Source organism: Mustela lutreola, chromosome 6, assembly GCF_030435805.1.
Source record: "Mustela lutreola isolate mMusLut2 chromosome 6, mMusLut2.pri, whole genome shotgun sequence".
Lineage (NCBI taxonomy): Eukaryota > Metazoa > Chordata > Mammalia > Carnivora > Mustelidae > Mustela > Mustela lutreola.
The window spans coordinates 131,925,862-131,946,529 of record NC_081295.1 but is presented as its reverse complement, the minus strand read 5'-3'; the positions used below and the strand labels follow the sequence as shown (position 1 = coordinate 131,946,529).

The following is a 20,668-nucleotide window of genomic DNA, read 5'->3' as shown; positions in this document are numbered from 1 at the left end:
ACTGTTGACTGGGAGTCTTAGCAATAAACAGCCTATTAATGCACATTTTGCATATTATATGTATTACATACTATATTCTTACAATAATATAAGCTAAAGGAAAGTAAATGTTGTTAAGAAAATAACAAGGAAAAGGAAATATATTTAGGGTATTGTAAAAAAGTCCTTGAGTAAGCGGACCTGCTGCGTAGTTCAAACCTGTGTTGTTCAAGGGTCAACTGTCCTTTTAGAAAACAGGCAAGGCCCAGAAGTGAGCCAGGTCATGGATGTGTGTGATCACCCTGACTCACGGAATACTCAGGGAGGCAAAATTACTTTGGAGTGCCCCATGTGACTGAGAAGTCAGTTATATCCCATAACTGAAGTCATAGCACCGAGGCAAACTGGTTTAGCTCTGTAACTAGGAACATGTGGAACAGTATCTCAGAGGAAAACACCAGCATCCACTGCCAAGGAGCAAAAACATTTGACAGGTCTTCCTTGAAACAGAATCAGTCTTTGAGATCCTTCTGTGAGGAAGGGTGGAATAAATACTGTATTGTTCCTGTTTTAAAATTAAAAAACAATACAAGGCCATCTTGGAGATGGATCAAACTAATATTCTCTGGCAGCTCTTGGCTGCATAGACTATGCTTTTTCATGGGTAATCTCCCATTCTCCAGGGTCTCTCCTGTCTTTATTAGGAGGCGACATTATATACTAAAGGGCATAGTCATCACATAGCTCTCTTAGCTGACAGTAACAGCAACTTCTTCCTTAACCAAACTTTAGTCAGGCTCCTTTGAGCCTTCTTCTTGACTAGGCCTCACCCTGCCAATTTTAGCAAAGGGGACCTGCCAATTTTAGCAAAGAATCCTGCTAAGCCAGTTTATCAAGAATCCTCCCAATCTTGATATCCAATCAAGCTCATCTTCCTCTAGCCTTGATATTTAATCAAATTCTTTTCAATAATATTCCATCTTTGCCTCACCTTGCCTGTTGGCTATAAGTCCCCACTTTCTCCTACTGTATTGAGTCGAATTCTCTCACTTGCCAGAGTATCTCTACCTATTGCACTAGCCTCAAATAAAGGCTTCCTTGCCATTTTTAGTAAGAATAATTTTTTCCTTTATAACATTGACCACAAATAGCTTTAGATTCATAAAACTGACAGTTATAATGAACCATAACATGAGCATGTATATTTGTCCCAAATCCACAGAATGTACAATAGTAGATGAATGGTTTACTGATTCTCACATGTGGACTTCATGCTGGACACTCAGGATACAGGTGTGATGGGGAGAGATAGGGCCCTGCCAGAGGCATACTACTTCCCTTGTGGAGCTTCTTGCCTAGGGAAGGAGGAGGTGACCTGTCCACTCTGGGATCTCCAAGGATTTTCAGGAGGAAGGAACACTTAGGGGACATGCAGTTCAAGAGCAGTGGGTCAGGAGAGAGGGAGGAACAGGCAGGGGAGCAATGGAAACCACCAGTGCAGAGAAAGGCAGCTAATCTCTACCAGAAGAGAGCATGAGGGAGGCAGAGACACAGCAGAGAAGAACAGGACCAGGCTGTGGACCAGGCTGCATTCAGCAGCCACAGGCAACCATAGAAGGCCTTCAGGGCTCTAGATAAAGTACCACTAAGATGATTAAGACATGTGGGGCCATTAGAAAGATTTTTTTTTATGATTTCTTTAAGTAACATTTTTTTAAATTTATTTTTTATTTATTTTCAGCATAACAGTATTCATTATTTTTGTACTACACCCAGTACTCCATGCAATCTGTGCCCTCTATTATACCTACCACCTAGTAACCCAACCTCCTACCCCCCTCCCACTTAAAACCTCTCAGATTGTTTTTCAGAGTCCATAGTGTGTCATGGTTCACCTCCCATTCCAATTTACCCCAACTCCCTTCTCCTCTCTAACACCCCTTTTCCTCCAAGCTATTTGTTATGCTCCACAAATAAGTGAAACCATATGATAATTGACTCTCTCTGCTTGACTTATTTCACTCAGCGTAATCTCTTCCGGTCCCGTCCATGTTGGTACAAAAGTTGGGTATTCATCCTTTCTGATGGAGGCATAATACTCCATAGTGTATATGGACCACATCTTCCTTATCCAGTCGTCCGCTGAAGGGCATCTTAGTTCTCTCCACAGTTTGGCGACCGTGGTCATTGCTGCTATAAACATTGGGGTACAGATGGACCTTCTTTTCATGACATCTGTATCTTTGGGGGTAAATACCCAGTAGTGCAATGGCAGGGTCATACGGAAGTTCTATTTTTAATTTCTTGAGGAATCTCCACACTGTTCTCCAAAAAGGCTGCACCAACTTGCATCCCCACCAATAGTGTAAGAGGGTTCCCCTTTCTCCACATCCCCTCCAACACATGTTGTTTCCTGTCTTGCTAATTTTGGCCATTCTAACTGGTGTAAGGTGATACCTCAATGTGGTTTTAATTTGAATCTCCCTCATGGCTAGTGATGATGAACATCTTTTCATGTGTCTGATAGCCATTTGTATGTCTTCACTGAAGTGTCCGTTCATATCTTCTGCCCATTTTTTGATATGATTGTCTGTTTTGTGTGTGTTGAGTTTGAGGAGTTCTTTATAGATCCTGGATATCAACCTTTTGTCTGTACTGTCATTTGCAAATATCTTCTCCCATTCCGTGGGTGGCCTCTTTGTTTTCTTGACTGTTTCCTTTGCTGTGCAGAAGCTTTTGATTTTGATGAAGTCCCAAAAGTTTATTTTCACTTTTGTTTCCTTTGCCTTGGGAGACATATCTTGAAAGAAGTTGCGGTGGCTGATATTGAAGAGGTTACTGCCTATGTTCTCCTCTAGGATTCTAATGGATTCCTATCTCACGCTGAGGTCTTTTATCCATTTTGAGTTTATCTTTGTGTACGGTGTAAGAGAATGGTTGAGTTTCATTCTTCTACATATAGCTGTCCAGTTTTCCCAGCACCATTTATTGAAGAGACTGTCTTTTTTCCACTGTACATTTTTTCCTGTTTTGTCGAAGATTATTTGCCCATAGAGTTGAGGGTACATATCTGGGCTCTCTACTCTGTTCCACTGGTCTATGTGTCTCTTTTTATGCCAGTACCATGCTGTCTTGGTGAGCACACCTTTGTAGTAAAGCTTGAAATCAGGTAGCGTGATGCCCCCAGTTTTATTTTTAAAGGGACTATCCACCAAGATGATCTAACAATTGTAAATATCTATGCCCCCAATATGGGAGCAGCCAATTACATAAGAAAACTGTTAATCAAGATAAAGAGTTATATTGATATGATTACATTAATAGTAGGAGATCTTTAACACACCTCTCTCAGAAATAGACAAATCATCGAAGCAGAAAATCAATAAAGAAACAAGAGCATTGGACCAGATGGACCTCATAGATATATACAGAACATTCCACCCTAAAACAACAGAATACTCATTCTTCTCAAGTGCACATGGAACCTTCTCAAGAATAGACCACATACTGGGTCACAAATCACGACTCAACTGATACCAAAAGACCGAGATTATTCCCTGCATATTCTCAGATCACAATGCTTTGAGACTGGAGCTCAATCACAAGGAAAAGTTCAGAAGGAACTCAAACACCTGGAAGCTAAAGACCACCTTGCTTAAGAATGCTTGAATAAACCAGGAGATCAAAGAAGAACTGAAACAATTCATGGAAACCAATGAGAATGAAGACACTTCAGTCCAAAACCTATGGGATACAGCAAAGGCAGTCCTAAGGGGGAAATACATAGCCATCCAAGCCTCTCTCAAAAAAACTGAAAAACCCAGAACACAGCAGCTGTCTATACACCTTAATGAACTGGAGAATCAACAACAAATCAAACCAACTCCACACATAGGAAGGGAAATCATCAAGATTAGAGCTGAGATCAAGGAGGCAGAAACCAGAGATACAGTAGAACGTATCAATAAACTAGAAGCTGGTTTTTTGAAAGAATCAATAAAATCGATAAACCATTGGCCACACTAATCCAAAAGAAAAGAGAGAAAGCCCAAATTCCTAAAATTATGAATGAAAAGGGAGAGATCACAACTAACACCAAGGAAGTAGAAACAATCATCAGAAGTTATTATCAACAGTTACATGCCAATAAGCTAAGCAACCTAGATGAAATGGATGCATTCCTGGAAAACTATAAATTCCCAAAACTGAACCAGGAAGAAATTGACAACCTGAATAGACCGATATCTAGTAACAAGATTGAAGCAGTGATCAAAAACCTCCTAAAAAACAAGAGCCCAGGACCTGACGGATTCCCTGGGGAATTCTACCAAACTTTCAAAGAAGAAATAACACCTATTCTCCCGAAACTGTTTCAAAAACAGCATTACCCTGATCCCCAAACCAGGCAAAGACCCTACCAAAAAGGAGAATTTCAGACCAATATCACTGGTGAATATGGATGCTAAGATTCTCAACAAGATCCTAGCAAACAGGATCCAACAGTACATTAAAAAGATTATCCACCATGACAAGGTGGGATTCACCCCTGGGCATCAAGGATGGTTCAACATTCGCAAATCAATCAATGTGATAGAACAAATTAATATGAGAGGAGAGAAGAACCACGTGGTCCTCTCAATTGATGCAGAAAAAAGCATTTGACAAAATCCAGCATCCGTTCCTGATTAAAATGCTTCAAAGTATAGGGATAGAGGGAACATTCCTGAACTTCATAAAATCTATCTATGAAAAACCCACAGCAAATATCATCCTCAATGGGAAAAAGCTTGCAGCCTTCCCATTGAGATCAGGAACACGACAAGGATGCCCACTCTCACCACTCTTGTTCAACATAGTATTAGAAGTCCTAGCAACAGCAATCAAAACAAAGAGAAATAAAAGGTATCCAAATTGGCAATGAAGAAGTCAAACTCTCTCTCTTCGCAGATGACATGATTCTTTATATGGAAAACCCAAAAGACTCCACCCCCAAACTACTAGAACTCATACAGCAATTCAGCAACGTGGCAGGATACAAAGTCAACGTACATAAATCAGTGGCTTTCTTATACACTAACAATGAAAATACAGAAAGGGAAATTAGAGAATCGATTCCATTTACTATAGCACCAAGAACCATAAGATACTTGGGAATAAACCTAACCAAAGAGGTGAAGGATCTGTCTTCAAGGAACTACAGAACATCCATGAAAGAAATTGAAGAAACACAAAAAGATGGAAGACCATTTCATGCTCCTGGACTGGAAGAATAAACATTGTTAAAATGTCTATACTGCCTAGAGCAATCTATACTTTTAATGCCATTCCGATCAAATGTCCACCGGTATTCTTCAAAGAGCTGGAGCATATAATCCAAAAATTTGTATGGAATCAGAAGATATTTTCATATATTTTTATTTAATATATCTTGGAAATGTCATGATAAAAATAGAGGAAAGGTAAAGTTGTGTATGCAGTCAATGTCTTCATTATCATATTACCTCCATAAGGGGAACACTGGGGGCTGTTGGGGAGGGTCCAATAAGGGCCATTTCTGTCTTTATCTTTGAACTTTTCTATATGGTTTTGATGTTCTAATTGTTTGCAAGCTTTACTTCAATTTACTTTTTTCCTTTTTAAGTCAAGAGGGGTTATTTAGGGAAAAGATTATGGCCCAGTTTTGCTTTTCTTTTTTGTACTTCTACTGTTTTCTCTACCAAAATAAACTAATACACTTCATATTATTTTTTAAATAAAATAAAGCAAGGACATGAGATTAGATCACCTCTGTGCCCCGCTGCTCTAGAGCCATGGTTTTATGATTACTAAATCCATCCTTTAGAGGCCAACTCCAGCCAGGTTTCTACTCCCTGCACTGCTATCTAAAACATAACATTATCTTTCCATTCCCATTATCAATTCCTCAAGTCTCCTGATGATGTCACCTTCTCCCAGTCCCCTAAAATGAAAATCTGGACCCCATTCCCACCATAGCACTCTCCTCCATACTCCCTCGTGCCTCTCTCTGATCCGTGAGTTACAAAGTCCTAGCACAGTCCTGGCTGCTTTCCCACAGTCAGAGCATGAGCTCATACATGGGCTAGAGCAGTATCCACTGAACTAGCTTCTCTGTCCCATCAAATTAATTTTGTAAGGTCATATTCTCACTGGGTCATTTTCTAGATAATGTTTAGTAGCAAACCCTTTCCAAAGAAAATGAAAGCCAAAACTGAAATTCAACTGAAAATTTCAATTTGGCTTCCACATGATGGCTCCAACTTACCCTTTAAGGATTTCCCCCATTTCTCTCCAATTTGCAGCCAAACCAAGTAACCTCCAGTTTCCCAATACCTTTACTCGTCTTACTTCGCAATATCACACTTCTTTGCTCTCAATATTCTCTTTAAACAGAGAAGTCATCCCCACTATTTGGGGTCCCTCATCCCCCTTGGCTATACTAAAAAATTATAAACCCTATAATAGACAATTATTTCACTGGTTTTCTAGCCTCTGAAGCCCTTTCCTATGTCTGAGGAATTTCCCCGCAATTTAGAGTCTTGGTAGGAAGCAGAGCCCAGCTCTTACTACAGAAGCTGCCAATACCAGATGACTGACTGCTTGCATTTGCCTTTGCTGCTGTGACATGGAAATGTGACAAATGTGCAACAGCTGCTCCAGATCAGAATCCAGAGATAACCCATGATATTTTCTCCCCCAACAGGGGCAGTAGGGCTGGTAGCACATCTAGAACCCAAAATAGCATCAGCACTATCTTGGAGCAGCCCCAGAAATGCTCTCACCAGAACAGATCTAGGATCTGCTTCTGGCAAGTTAGCCTTAATCTAGTTCTCCCAACTTCCTGGCCATCCTACCTATTGTTTTGTGTTTTTTTATGGCTAACATATTTTTTAATAATAATTATTTTTATTAACATACATTGTATTATTAGCCCCAGGGGTACAGGTCTGTGAATTGTCAGGCTTAAACATTTCACAGCACTCACCATAGCACATATCCTCCCCAATGTCCATAACCCAACCTTCGTCTCCCTACCCCTCCTTTCTCCAGCAACCCTCAGATTGTTTTGTGAGATTAAGAGTCTCTTATGGTTTGTCTCCCTCCTGAACCTATCTTGTTTCATATTTTCCTTCCCTACCCCCCAAGCCTCCCACCCTGCCTCTCAAATTCCTCATATAAGAGAGATCATATGATAATTTTGTCTTTCTCTGACTGACTTATTTCACTCAGCATAATACCTTCTAGTTCCATCCACATCATTGCAAATGGCAAGCTTTCATTTCTTTTGATGGCTGCATAATATTCCATTGAATATGTATACCACATCTCCTTTATTGATTCATCTGTTGATGGACATCTAGGTTCTTCCCATAGTTTGGCTATTGTGGACATTGCTGCTATACACATATGGGTGCACGTGCCCCTTCAGATCACTACATTTGTATCTTTACGGTAAATACCCAGTAGTGCGATTGCTGGGTCGAGCATCCTACCTATTGTACCCAAAGCAGCCACATTTGGACTTTGTTGCTTACAAACACTGACCCTGGTATAGGCCTTTCAACCCAGTAAAAATGCATAAATGCAAATGAGCTGTACAGACCTTCAGGCAAGTCACAGACTAGCAAAGTCCTACCCACCTTGTAAGCAGCAGCCCCACTGGCACTCCCCAAAAGAGTCAGAGATCACTCCAACAGGAGATTCCTCCCCCTGCCTTTATGCAACCTCATTAAGCACTTCACCACTCCTCAATAGCTCCCCAATTTGTCTGCTCCTCTTGAAACTTCGGTGCAGTATCTTTGTTCAGTTTCTTAGTACCTCCCCTCTGACTTGTAACAGCCTCCTAAAGATCTCTCTACCTTTGGATAGATCCCTTCAAAGGAATCCTCAACCAGACTCCAAGTGCAAAACTAACTATGTAACTCTTCAGATTAAAACCTTCTTAGGATTCTAAGTAGCTGTCACCATAGAAACTAAATCAGGTACCTCAGCAATTGAGACCTTCAGGTACTGAGGTTGCTATGCCTGCAACCTCAGCCCCATGCCTAGTTCTTTCCTTAAACTTTCCTAGAGCTGAAGTAACCATTCAAAGATGCAGGGCGAGACCCCCAATTCTAGCATCCAGGTTTTAAGGGCAACAGCCCAATTTTCAACTGCTATCAACTACATAAAAAAAAACCCACAAAACCTTAAATATTTTGATAGACAAAACACATCTGCACGCTGACTATAGCCCATGGACATCAAGTTTATGACTTCTATCTGCTGCTTGCATCAGATATGATGTATTGTATGTTCTCTCTAAACTTGGATGGTTCTCCCTTGATTCCTAGTTACTCAAGTAAATGTTTCTTCAGTGAATAGATGAACAAAAAGAGAATGTAAATAAGGTAGGAGGAAGTAAAGCAAGGAAAGGAGACATGAAAAACAATAATGAGTAAAGCCTAAGAAATCAAACCTTGTCCCTGTTCTGCCCTGGACAGATCTCCATAGGGGTCAGTGATGGTCACAGCAGCAGCACGGGGACCAGTGCTGGATGAGAGCAGCATCCCAAAAGGAGGCCAGGTCAGAGTGATGGCAAAGAGTGAGGCTTAATCTTACCAAAATCAAAGAGCCAACTTACTAAAAATCAGTTAAGATGCACATTTTGTATGCATTTAAAATTTATTTTTTAAAAAGATTTATTTATTTATTCCTTTGTCAGAGAGGGAGAGAGAAAGAGCATAAGCAGGGGGATCAACAGGCAGAGCAGGCAGAGGGAGAAGCAGGCTCCCCACTGAGCAAGCCATCCCAGGACCTTGGGATCAGGTCCCAAGCCAGAGGCAGAGGCTTAACCGACTGAGATGTCCCTAAAATTTTTTTCTTTTTTCTTTTCCAAGTCTTTATCTAAACTCCAGTTATTTAACATACAGTGTAATATTAGTTTTAGGTGTAGAATTCAGTGATTTATCACTTATATACAACACTTGGTGCTCATCCTTATTCTCCATCAACCATCTAACCCAAGCCCCACTCTCCTCCCCTCCAGCAACCTTCAGTTTGTTCTCTGGTTTGTCTCTTTTCTGCCCCTCCCCCAAATTCATCTGTTTTATTTCTTAAATTCCACATATGCAAAAAGAAGACAGAGCTATGTCAGTAAACCTTAAACTCCATTTTCAAGACCACAAGAGTAAACTAGTGTTTCGAGGGCCAGAAACAGAAAGTGAGTGGCTCAATTCCACTTTCTGTAGTTTCTTCCATACAGAATTACAAAATAAGAGAAAGGAAGACTAACCACTGGCACAGTGCGAAATTACATTTTTTTGTTTTCAAGAAGAATAGAAACCCCATGAATATTTAAACTTCTACTCTAGTCAGCTTCATAATTTAAACTTGAAACAAAAAATTTGACCTCTCCCAATTTTGACCTATCCACTTCCCTGGCATGATTGTTGCTGGTAATCCTTAAGTACAGAGAAAGAGAAAATGAAATGAAATAATTTTCCAGCAGAAAGATAGCTTATAGAGACCATGGAAGATCAGAGTGTTCATCTGGGACAAAGTGGATGAATAGCCAGTCAATTCATGAATTCTGAACTTAAGCCAGAAGCAAGAACACAAGGAAAGTGAAATCATTGCCACCTGGGAGGAAAGAAAAGCAAAGATCAAAGAAAGAAGTTTGTATATGCATTTTGGATATGTTTGAGAATGTTCTATGACTCTAGGATAACCACCACCAGATTGGTCCTAATTGTCTTTGGGCCTCAGAAATAATTTTTATTCCCTCTGTAGAAGATGGTTCTTCCTTCGTTGTTCACCTGGGTGGTACTTTGTCCTTTAAGTCTCCCATAAGATGACAGCTCCTAAGGAAGTCTCTCATGACCATTAAATTTCCTGACACCCTCCATCACAACCCCTTGTTATTTTCTTCATCATATTCATCAGTACTTAAAATTATATTTGCCTACTTTTTTGATTGACCTTGAAGCAGGGGGTTTGTCTATTGTCTTCCCTGCTCTATCTCAAGAGCCTGCCACAGAATCCAGCACATAAAGAGATAATAAAAGGCAATGAAAGATGCTCTCTAGCACTCTGCTAGTCAAAAAAAGATTCTTGTTTTCTGATAAAAGACTGTGTAGAGATAGGAAATGAAGGCAGACTCCTGCAGAAATTCTTTGACACCATGCTAAAGATTCTCCATGTTTAATGGCTCCTCTTGATCAATATCCTTCACACCCACACTATACTAACACTGTCTATACAGAAGTGCATAAAATCAAATCCTTCACCACAAAAAAGTACTTATGAACAAAACAATACTGCTTCTAAGGGCAATAAATATTTTGAGTTTATTTCTTAAACATTTCTCTTAGTGCTTCAAGATACCATGCAATCTAAGACCACCACCCAAACAGATTTAAGAGATAAAATTCAGATAAAATCAGGCCGCAGGACAAGGCTGTTGGGAGTGGGATAATCTTAATTCTTCCTAGGTCAGAAAGATCTTTCTGGGTTTCAAAGCCAGGAATGAGGGGGAGAACTTTGGTGGATTCTGTGAAGGGTTAAAGGTCACAGACTTTCTTAATGCCATTTGGCCATGGGTTTAACCAGTTTGCATTTGCAAAAGGATAAATCTGAGAATACTCTTGGAGCACCTGGGTGGCTCAGTCAGTTGAGCATCCAACTCTTTATTTCACCTGAGGTCGTGATCTCAGGGTCACTGGTTGCTCTCTGCACTCAGCACAGAGGCTGCTTAAGATTCTGTCCCTTTCCCTCTACCCCCTACCTTCTGCTTGTGCTCTTAAAAAAAAAAAAGAAAGAAAGAAAGAAAGAAAGGAAAAAGAATCTGAGAATAATTTTGTATGCACTTAGAATAAAGCCTTAAGCATTTGCTCCTTCAACATAAAATAAAACTCTAATTTTGAAAAGAGAAAATATCCAGAAGGTAGTATAGGGGACAGGAGACAGTACCAGCATACAGCAGTCTGTCTACACTGCTGCGGACATGGTGTGCTTATCTCCCACAGAAGGACTCCTCTGTAAGCTGCCTGGAGCTGGGTGACAGGGTCTTCCTGTCTTTCACATTCATTTCCCAGTATAGGCTCTAGCACAGTGCTTTGACAATAGCAGGTGCTCAACAGTATAATCTGATGACTAGGTGGATGGACAAATGAATAAATAATGAAGGTGGCCAAGTAAGGTGCTGTCACATGGTAACAGCACAAAGAGATCTAACCTTCTAGCCCCTCACCATATGAAAACAGAGCTTCTCAACCTTTAAGGCCTTCCTTTTTTTTTTTTTTTTTTTGCCTTCCTCTTTCATTTTTATTTTTTAAAAAATTTTTTATAAACATATAATCCTATTCATCTTTTGATAATGATCCAGTTCTAGATTACCCAGACCTTCTCCTCTGAAGGGAGAAGCCTAGGCCAATGGCTCTCAATGGGGGACAATTCTGCCCTCTGGCTTATACCTTTGAATTCCTGGAGATATTATTTTTGGTTGTCACAATGGGGGAAGAGTGCAACTGGTACCTAGTGAGGAGAGGCCTGGAATGTTACTAAACCTCCTACAATGCAAAAGACAACCCCCACAACAAAGACTGACCCAGCCCAAGGTGTGGGAGGGATGGGGTGGCTAGATGATGGACATTTGGGAGGGTATGTACTATGGTGAGTGGTGTGAATTGTGTAAAACTGATGAATCACAGACCTATATACCTGAAATAAATAATATGTTAATTTAAAAAAAAAAGACTGATCCAGCCCAAAATGTTAATAGTGCAGAGGTTGAGGAACCCTCATAGGAGAGGCATATTTATATCTTTGATCTTTTCCTCTTGAACTAAACTTTCTCCACTCTACTGCCCTATCTTCCTAAGGAGAACAGAGCTATCCTTAACTAGTATCATTACTATAATCATTAATGGGACAAATTAACTCACACTAATAGCAGTGCACATTTGCACTTCCCAGGTTGCAAGAATGTCTTTTAAAAAATTCTCATTTGCTTCTCTCAAGAATTTGGGAAGTATCATCATATTCATTTTTGAGCAAATGACACTAGATAAGCTAACCATCGTTTCTATGAGTTGAAAGAGGTAAAGAAACTGAAGCTCAGGGACATTAAGTGACTTGTTCCAGATCACATGCATAAAGCAGCAGAGTGTTAAAGACACCCCAAATCAGGCTTTGTGATAACCCTGGCCCCTCTTGCTTTCACTGCACTGGACTTCTCATGGGACGGTGGTGGCCCAATGGATATATAATGTAAGCCATATATATATAATTTAAAATTTTCTAGTAGCCACATAAAAAGTAAAAAGAAACAGATGAAGTCAATTTTAATATATTTTATTTAAGTGAAATATATTTAAAATATTTATAATATACAAATATAAACATATTTCTGCAATCAACATACAGAATTATTCATAGAATGGTTTAAAAGTTTTTGTACCAACTCTTCCAAGTCTGGTGTGTATTTTATACTTAAATCACATCTCACTTGCAATTAGCCACATTTTAGTTACTCAATAGCCCTGTGACTAATGGCTACTGTTTTGCACAACACAGGTTGCATGTATGTGTGTGTGTGTCTGTGTGTGTGTAGGGAAAAGAGAAAAGGAAGAGAGACATGGGGAGGTGTAGAGGTTCCTGTGGGTTAAGACAGACAACTTGAGGAGAGTGGGGTAAGTAGATGATGAGTGCGATTTTAGGTGGCATTCAAACTAGGTCAAGGATCTGCTGGAGTAAAAATGTTTAAGCTGAGATCAGAAGAAACTGCTCAAAGTTACAGGAATAATGGCAAAGTACATTGCTAGAATCTAGAAATTAAAAGCCTTAGCTAGAATTTGTTCATGTATGTCTTAAACTAGGCTTCATATTTTCCCCATCTGTAAAAGCAAGTTGATTTGCAGAATCAATGCTAACCATAGAAATGCTTTTCTAAGACCATTTACAAATAAAAACATACAATGCCCTTGGAACGAAAAGCATGATTTGCAATATCTGTGTCATAAGGTTATTGGGACAAGATTTCTTTCCCATCTCACAGAAGCTGGTCATCCTTAGCAAAAGAAAATTTAGGAACTAAACAACAGATTTTTCTTCTGACTGCTTAAAGTATAGCAGTTTTTACGTACATTTCACGTCCTCATGGAGGACGTTCTCACCATACATTACAGTCTCCTGTGTGGCAAGACGTCAGGTCTACCTCAGTGAGGCAGACACAGCTTGTTACATAGGCAACGTAAGGCCAGAGGAAAGAGGCTTCTGTGTTCTAGCCTATCAAAGATGATGAGGAAGTAGAAAAAGAGAAAACAGCAGTTGTAATCTATTATTTTTTAAGCCTCATATCATGTGTCTATAGCTTATAAAATCTAAGCCTCACTATAACCATGGTAAGTCAGTGTTTCTTACCCTTTGTGCAGATTGGGAAATGGACCCTCAGAGAAATTAAATAACATGACTGAGTTCCTAATGCTAGGTTTGAAACTTAGTTCCTCTTGATTGTGAAGAGAGTGGAAATCTTTCCTTTGTGCTAGGATGGCAGTTCATCCCAAATGAATTCTAAAGACTTTGAAAAGTAACCCGAAAAAGCTCCCCAGAGTTCTAAATTAATTGCAAAATAGAAAAAGCCACCTTCTCTTTTCTTTCATGATTGACATTCATAGAGAGGAGAGAAAGGCAGGCAACTAAAATAATCTTTGATTACTTTTTGTGCAATTCCCAAGTAGACCCTCTGAATTGGCCAAAAATGTAATCATTAATGAGTTTATGGTGTGTTAGGCCCTATTTTGAGACTTCAACACACAGAGTAACTCATCTGATCTTCACCATAACCCCATGAAGTCGGTGCTGTTATTTTCATTCCCATTTTACAAATGAGGTGCACAGAGGTTAAGTGACCTGCCCAAAGTCACCCAGCTGGTTAAGTGCAGAGCCTGGACTCAAAGCCAGGTGGTCTGGCTCATAGACATAATGCAGAGTGCCTCATTATGCTGCTAAAGATCAACTTAGTAAATGTCTCTAGTGGGATGAGATTTAAACTAAACATCCTGTTGCATGCAAATGTCGTGTTTCTGTGGAGTCTCTGAAAACTCCCAGTTGACTCAAAGTTCTCTCAAGGCTCTGAACCTGCTACTCTTTTGGGTGAGGGCTTATCATGGAAACTCCTATCCTTGTTGTCATCTTATTAGTCTTAAGTATTATAATACCCCATGAGAAACAAAAATCTAATCTCTCTAGAGAAATCTGCCCCAAATCCTTCTCCATGTGCATTTTTTAAAAGATTTTATTTATTTGCCAGAGAGAGAGAGAGACTGAGATTGAGAGGAAAAAGCAGACGCCCCACTAAGCAGGAAGCTCCATGCAGGACTCTATCCCAGGATCCTGAGATCCAGGCCTGAGCTGACAATTAACTAAGGCACCCAGGCACTCCCTCTATGTCATGTTTTTATCTTGATCAACCTGAGTCAATGATCTAATTTTGGGCTGAAGGAAGCATTACCATTCTAGGCAGGATGTGAGGACCCTCTGGATCCAATAACTTAACCTCCCATTGACTGCCAGGGTTGGTGCACTTCATCTGGAACCCAGCAGCCCAGGCTGACGGCTTCTTCTTTCTGTGTCCTTCAAAAGGCATCCTGCCTGGTGAAAATCTAGCTGTCCCTCGATTTCAAAGGAAACCTAGCTTGTCACAGTGGGAAGCAAATACTTCAGTTGGTTCAACCTCAAGACTGTGTCATTTACCCTCAGCCCTTTCAACTAGCACAGCAGCTGGCTAATAGTAGGGACACAATAAATATTTGTTAAATTAATCACCTCTCTAAACCTATTCTGTTTCTGCATCTCTGCATTAGATACAGTGGCTCTATTTACAATATAAGATGATTATGATAATAGCAGCAAGAAATTCATTACTTTCTTTGAAAGGTAAAAATCACGATATGAATATGAATGACTTTTGCTGAAAAGCCTTAATTTTGAAACTTAATCAATCATTCATATCCTTAAGTATGTTATTTGAATTATAATATAAAAATACTACAAATTAAATGCCAAAAGCAGCGCAGAATGAACAAGTAAAAAAAAAAAAACCGAAGAAAAAAAACAAAGGAAAACCAAGGTATGACTACAAGCCCACCAACTTGTGGAAGCACCTTTATTGTTCTGTAGAAGAACAAGCAGAAGGTTCATGGTGCTGATGGATTTCAGTTTTAATGGGGACAGAATGCAAGTATTTATCCAAGAGAAATAATGTGTTTCCAATCTTGGTCACTGCCCACCCCACCCCAAGAAAAAGCCCCACACAAGGAATACAATTCTGGTTACCATAAAGTCTCAGATATGCAGGCCCAAATCACACAGTTCTTCCATAAACTGGGTCTGCAGAACACAAAAAACATGATGTGGGCAGGTGAAGAAGTTAATTGGGTACCCAGGATTACCTGTGGAATGCACTTTCTTCCCAACCTTAACTTCTAACACTCCCTACTGCACTTCACACTCTAGCTGAAAGATCCAAACTACTGCCTACCCTAGTGCAGAGATGAAAGAGAAAAGAAAAGAAAGAACAGGGAGGAAAGGAAGGAAGAAAGCAAGCAAGCCAGCCAGTCAGTCACATGGTTATATCCACCAGCCAACTAGTCACATGGTTATATCCACCAAATATGAAAACTGATTCTATATGGATGTATGTGAGCGAATTAGAATGGGGACAGGCAAGCTCTAGGCCAAAAACTAAGCTCTGATCCAGGACCACTTAAAGACCTGTGGAGAGGTACTTGCCTTTGCTGAGGGCTTTTAAAGTTTTGTATCTCATTTAAACCAACAGTACCATATCACAAAATCCTTAACCCCTGGTGGACATGAAGGCACATCCCAGGCAGCTCTAAACTGCAAGAGCTAATTCTTGTATCTTCCACTGTCAGAAAGGACACAGGCTATCTCACAATTTAGGAAGGGGGTTCTAGAGAAACTGAAGAGCCAACAGTGGGGGCCAGAACAGAGACAAAAAGAAGACAGTAACATGGATTTTATATAAGGAAAAATCAGCACAAGCAGCCAGCCAACAGGTTGCCCTTGTTACAGAAGCCATATAATCCAGGATAAATTAGCTCTGAATCTGTGTTCTCAACAACCCCCACCCTTGCCAGGTAACACCTCAGGACTTAGGTCTCTGCCAACTTCTCTGACCACACGAAGAAAAAAAAAATGTGGGAGAAAGAGGAAATTAAATAATATAAGACACTTATCTACTCCAGTTTACTAATAATGTGGGTGGTGACGCTTCAAAAGCTGAGTTTGGGAGGAGGGGAGGAGAGAAAAAGAAACCACAATCCCTCTGAGCTCAGCTGAGGTCTCCGCAGAACAAGTGTCAACGCTTTTTCTCAGTTGAAAGCACACCGGCTGGCAGGGTAGGCGCGGGGGACTGCTTACCCGGAAGCCCTCAGGACGCCCGTGGCGGGAGGGGGGGCACCCCAAAGACATTGACATCACAAGCACCAAGCCAGGCGCGCTGCCCCTCCTTCGCGAAGAGGGGGCACCCGTTGAGGGCTCTCCTTGCCCTGCAAACACAAGCCTGGGGGAAGCCTGAAAAGTGGAAGCAAAACCAGCACAAATAAAAGAAAGACACATTACCTTGTTCATCCCATTCCCCATGGTGGCTGAATGCGAACTCTAGCACCCTTGGAAATGAGGTCGCAGGCTCACTAATGGCATGTTACAACAGGAGGGAGGAGCAGGTGGAGCGGGCGGGGGAGGAGGCCCTGGGGAGTAATTTCGTGCTCGCAGTATAAACAACAACAACAACAATCAGGGACATCCAGGCCACTCGGCTTGCTCCAGGTAGCTGGCCTGGATGGGAGAGCTTTCCGCTTGTCCGCCCCGGACTTCCCGGCCGAGCAAAGCAGAGAACTGGCGCTCTTGCCGGGAAATGGTCTCGCTTTGGCACTGCACGCCCCGTGAGCGCCCAATCAACCCTCCCCCGCGGCTCCCTGGGACTTGTAGTCAAGCTCCCGGGCGCAGCGACCGCTCGCCCCGCCCTGCGCAGCCCACAGCTTCCCGGCTGCCAGAGCCTGATCCCAAAGCGCACGCGCAGCGCGAGCGCCGGGAGCAGCTGCGATGATCTGTTGGAGAAGACTTACGGGCGGGGGCGGGGCCTGGTGGCCGCGCAGGCGCCTCCCCAACCTGGCCTCAGTACGTTGCCTAGCAAACCACCCCCCATCAGGGTCACCAAAACTCCCGCAGACCTTTTCCCCTGGGGCGACTGGGGAGACCTGTTACCAGTAGTCACCACCCTCCTTGACTGCCTCGGTGAATCAGGTGCTAATCAGAGCCTTGGTCTTCGCAGCTCCCCTTCTTCGGGTTTCTGAGGGTGACAGTTTTAGGCCAGGGTTGGGGGATTCCTATGGCCCTGCCCCACCCACGAAGACCGAGAAGACTCACCCGGTGGGGAAAGGTGGACTCAGTGACTCATCTCTGGGATGACCTAACCTCCCTACTGTGGGGGAGCAGATGGCCAGATCTCCGACCTCATACTGTGTCATAAGACGTCTAGTAGGTGCCGTCTTCAGATATAAACTGGCTGTAGTAGGTGGCTTAGCTGTGTTGATAGACTTGCTTCTGGAAAGCCCCTGTCCTTGTTAAACAGCATAATGTCTGCATTATAATTGTGTCTACAGTAGAATACTTTCCAAGTGACAATACTGTCACTTCTACTAAGCAGCTTTCTTCTCTGGGGACGGAATCCTTGAGGTAGGGGTTTCTCAGTGTTATTTTTATTTCGTTAGCAATGCTCTGTACAAAATAGGTGCCCAATGTTAAATGAACATATCAATCTAATATGGCTGGGCTCACCCCTGATGACCTCATTTCAGCTGCTCCTTCTTGCTCAACAAGTTAACAGCCACATTGACTTTCTTTGTGCCTCTTGAACCTGCCAGGCTGGATCGTGCACTCTGTATGGGCTGTGCTCTCCATTCAGACCAAGCCCTTTGCAAAGCTGGATCTTTCTTTGAGGTCTCAGCCCAAATGTCACCTCCTCAAAGAGGCTTTTCCCTACCACCCATTTAAAGCAGATTCTTAAGTCACAGTTAAGTTATCCTGTATTTTTTCTTCCTGGTATTTAACCTAATTGGACATTATCATATATGTTTGCTTACATTTTATCTGTCTTACTAAAAAGCAGCCTTCTGATGTAAAGGACCTTACCCATCTCATTCATTGCCAAAGCCACATGGTCTGGGATAGTACCTGGCATGAAATAGGGGTTTAGTATATACTTGCTGAATAAATTAATGAATTCTGGAGGACTGATACCATCAATTAGATTCTGAAGGATGCTGACATTTTGTAAAGAACTTCCAGATTCCACCTGAGTCATATCTCTCCTTGGACTCAATATATTTTCTGGGCAGTAGCAGGGACCAGAACCTCACATGTAGGAAGCCCCCACTCAGTGTTCACCCAAATTGTCTCCCATAGGTTGGTTGGAATCCAGATCTGCCCTCTTGCTTATGGAGTGTTTCTTCTCTACCACCTTTACTTTCTCTTCTCTTCCTCACCTTCCAGACACCTGGACAGCATATCTCCTATCCCTCTGCTCCTCACCATCACTATTTTTTTTACTGCCTTCCTGCTTATAGATAACACAAGGTGGTTAGTAGACTGCCTGTGGGAGTCTGTCTGGGGAATCCCAAGACCAACCTTTGTTCCTGAATCTCATAGTGATCTTTGGCAAGATGATCAACTTTTCTTTTTTTTTTTTAATTTTTTATTTTTTAGAAACATAATATTTTTATCCCCAGGGGTACAGGTCTGTGAATCACCAGGTTTACACACTTCACAGCACTCACCAAAGCACATACCCTCCCCAATGTCCATAACCCGACCCCCCTTCTCCCAACCCCCCTCCCCCCAGCAACCCTCAGTTTGTTCTGTGAGATTAAGAGTCACTTATGGTTTGTCTCCCTCCCAATCCTATCTTGTTTCATTGATTCTTCTCCTATCTACTTAAGCCCCCATGTTGCATCACCACTTCCTCATATCAGGGAGATCATATGATAGTTGTCTTTCTCTGCTTAACTTATTTCGCTAAGCATGATACGCTCTAGTTCCATCCATGTTGTCGCAAATGGCAAGATTTCATTTCTTTTGATGGCTGCATAGTATTCCATTGTGTATATATACCACATCTTCTTGATCCATTCATCTGTTGATGGACATCTAGGTTCTTTCCATAGTTTGGCTATTGTGGACATTGCTGCTATAAACATTCGGGTGCACGTGCCCCTTTGGATCACTACGTTTGTATATTTAGGGTAAATACCCAGTAGTGCAATTGCTGACCACCGCAAATATCATTCTCAATGGAGAAAAACTGAAAGCTTTTCCGCTAAGGTCAGGAACACGGCAGGGATGATCAACTTTTCTGAACCTGTTTTTTTTTTCCCCTCCTCATTTTGGAGAGCACTGGACTTCAAAATTTTGAAGATCCTATTCAGCAATCAATGAACTACTTTTTCCCCTCCACTTCACTTTTGCTGTTGTTGTTTCCAGTAGACAGATGAACTTTCAAGAACATAACGAGTTCATAAGTTGGTACTTTCCAATAAATGGCAGACCCATATGAATTTTTTTTTGTAATCCATTTGGAACATTTCCGTTCTCTTACTCATTTCTAATAACCACTTACTGTTGTATTTAGTGATCAATAACTGAACTTTAAGGTAGTAGTGTGCAAAAGTCCACAAGCAGAAGCTCAACAATTCAAGTCAGCCAGATTATGAGGGGTAGTACTGATAATTTCAGAGAATTGAGATAAACATCTGACCTAATGAAAAGGAGCTACTTAATCTTTCTTGGCCTTTGGAACATTCTGTAATGCAGAGTTTCTCAAACTCAGTATTGCTGATATTTGGGGCTGATTTTATTTTATTTATTTATTTATTTATTTATCTTTTGCTTGTGGGGTTGTCCTGTGCATTGTAGGATATTTAGGAGTATCCGTGGTCTCTATTACTATATGTTACTAGCATCCCTATAGTGTCATGAAAATCAGAAATATCTCCAGTCTTTGGAGAGCAAAACGCATTTCCTGCCATTATCATCTGAATGATAGGGCCACATAGATATCGTCTTTCAGACATGAAATCTCTTTCTTTCTGAAACTCTTTCCTTCTTTCTTTCTCTTGAAAAATTTATACTAATAGATGTTAGTCTATTCTTTAGTCTATTCTTAGTCTATTCTATAACTAAGAATGTTAGTCTTCCACAGAATTCTTAGGCCATGCTGTCATAAGAACAAACTAAGAACAGGAAGTTAAAATGAAGAGCTTAATATAACTAAAGCATGACTGAAAGTAAAGGAAGCTAATGAATTATGGAAAGAAGAAGAAAGATGGAGTCTAGAACTACCTAAGCAAAAGCACAAAACATTTTCTTTATTTCTTCAGAACTGCCCAGAAAGAGATCACCAAGTTGACTGAGGCCATGCAGAGAAGCCTGATCATAAGAATGGGCTTCTCAATGACCTCAGCCTTTCAAAAACCGCCAGTTTCCAGACCTCCAAGCAGTCTTCTGATTATGACCTGGGTGTCTTCCTTCCCCTTAAGAGGTTTGGAGAGCTCAGATCTCAGAGCACAGCCATCTAGTGAGGTCAGAGAAGAGCAGTAAAAGGAATGGTTAC

At 41.2% G+C, this 20,668-nt stretch overlaps 1 protein-coding gene across 9 annotated transcripts in view; it reads right to left on the bottom strand.

Annotated features, from left to right (window-relative positions):
- The window catches only part of DUSP22 (dual specificity phosphatase 22), a 75,490-nt gene extending 58,484 nt beyond the window's left edge, over positions 1 to 17,006 (bottom strand). The window contains exons 1-2 of one of the 9 annotated variants that reach the window (XM_059179083.1): positions 16,621 to 17,004; positions 15,313 to 15,366 (exon numbers count right to left, since the gene is read on the bottom strand). In XM_059179083.1, coding sequence (XP_059035066.1) covers positions 15,313 to 15,315 — 3 coding nt within the window. In that variant the 5' untranslated portion in view covers positions 15,316 to 15,366; positions 16,621 to 17,004. Of the gene's footprint in view, positions 1 to 15,312; positions 15,367 to 16,620 lie in introns of all 9 variants that reach the window. The other 8 variants (XM_059179090.1, XM_059179085.1, XM_059179086.1 and 5 more) reach the window with 8 other exon arrangements.
- Positions 17,007 to 20,668: the final 3,662 nt, after the last annotated feature.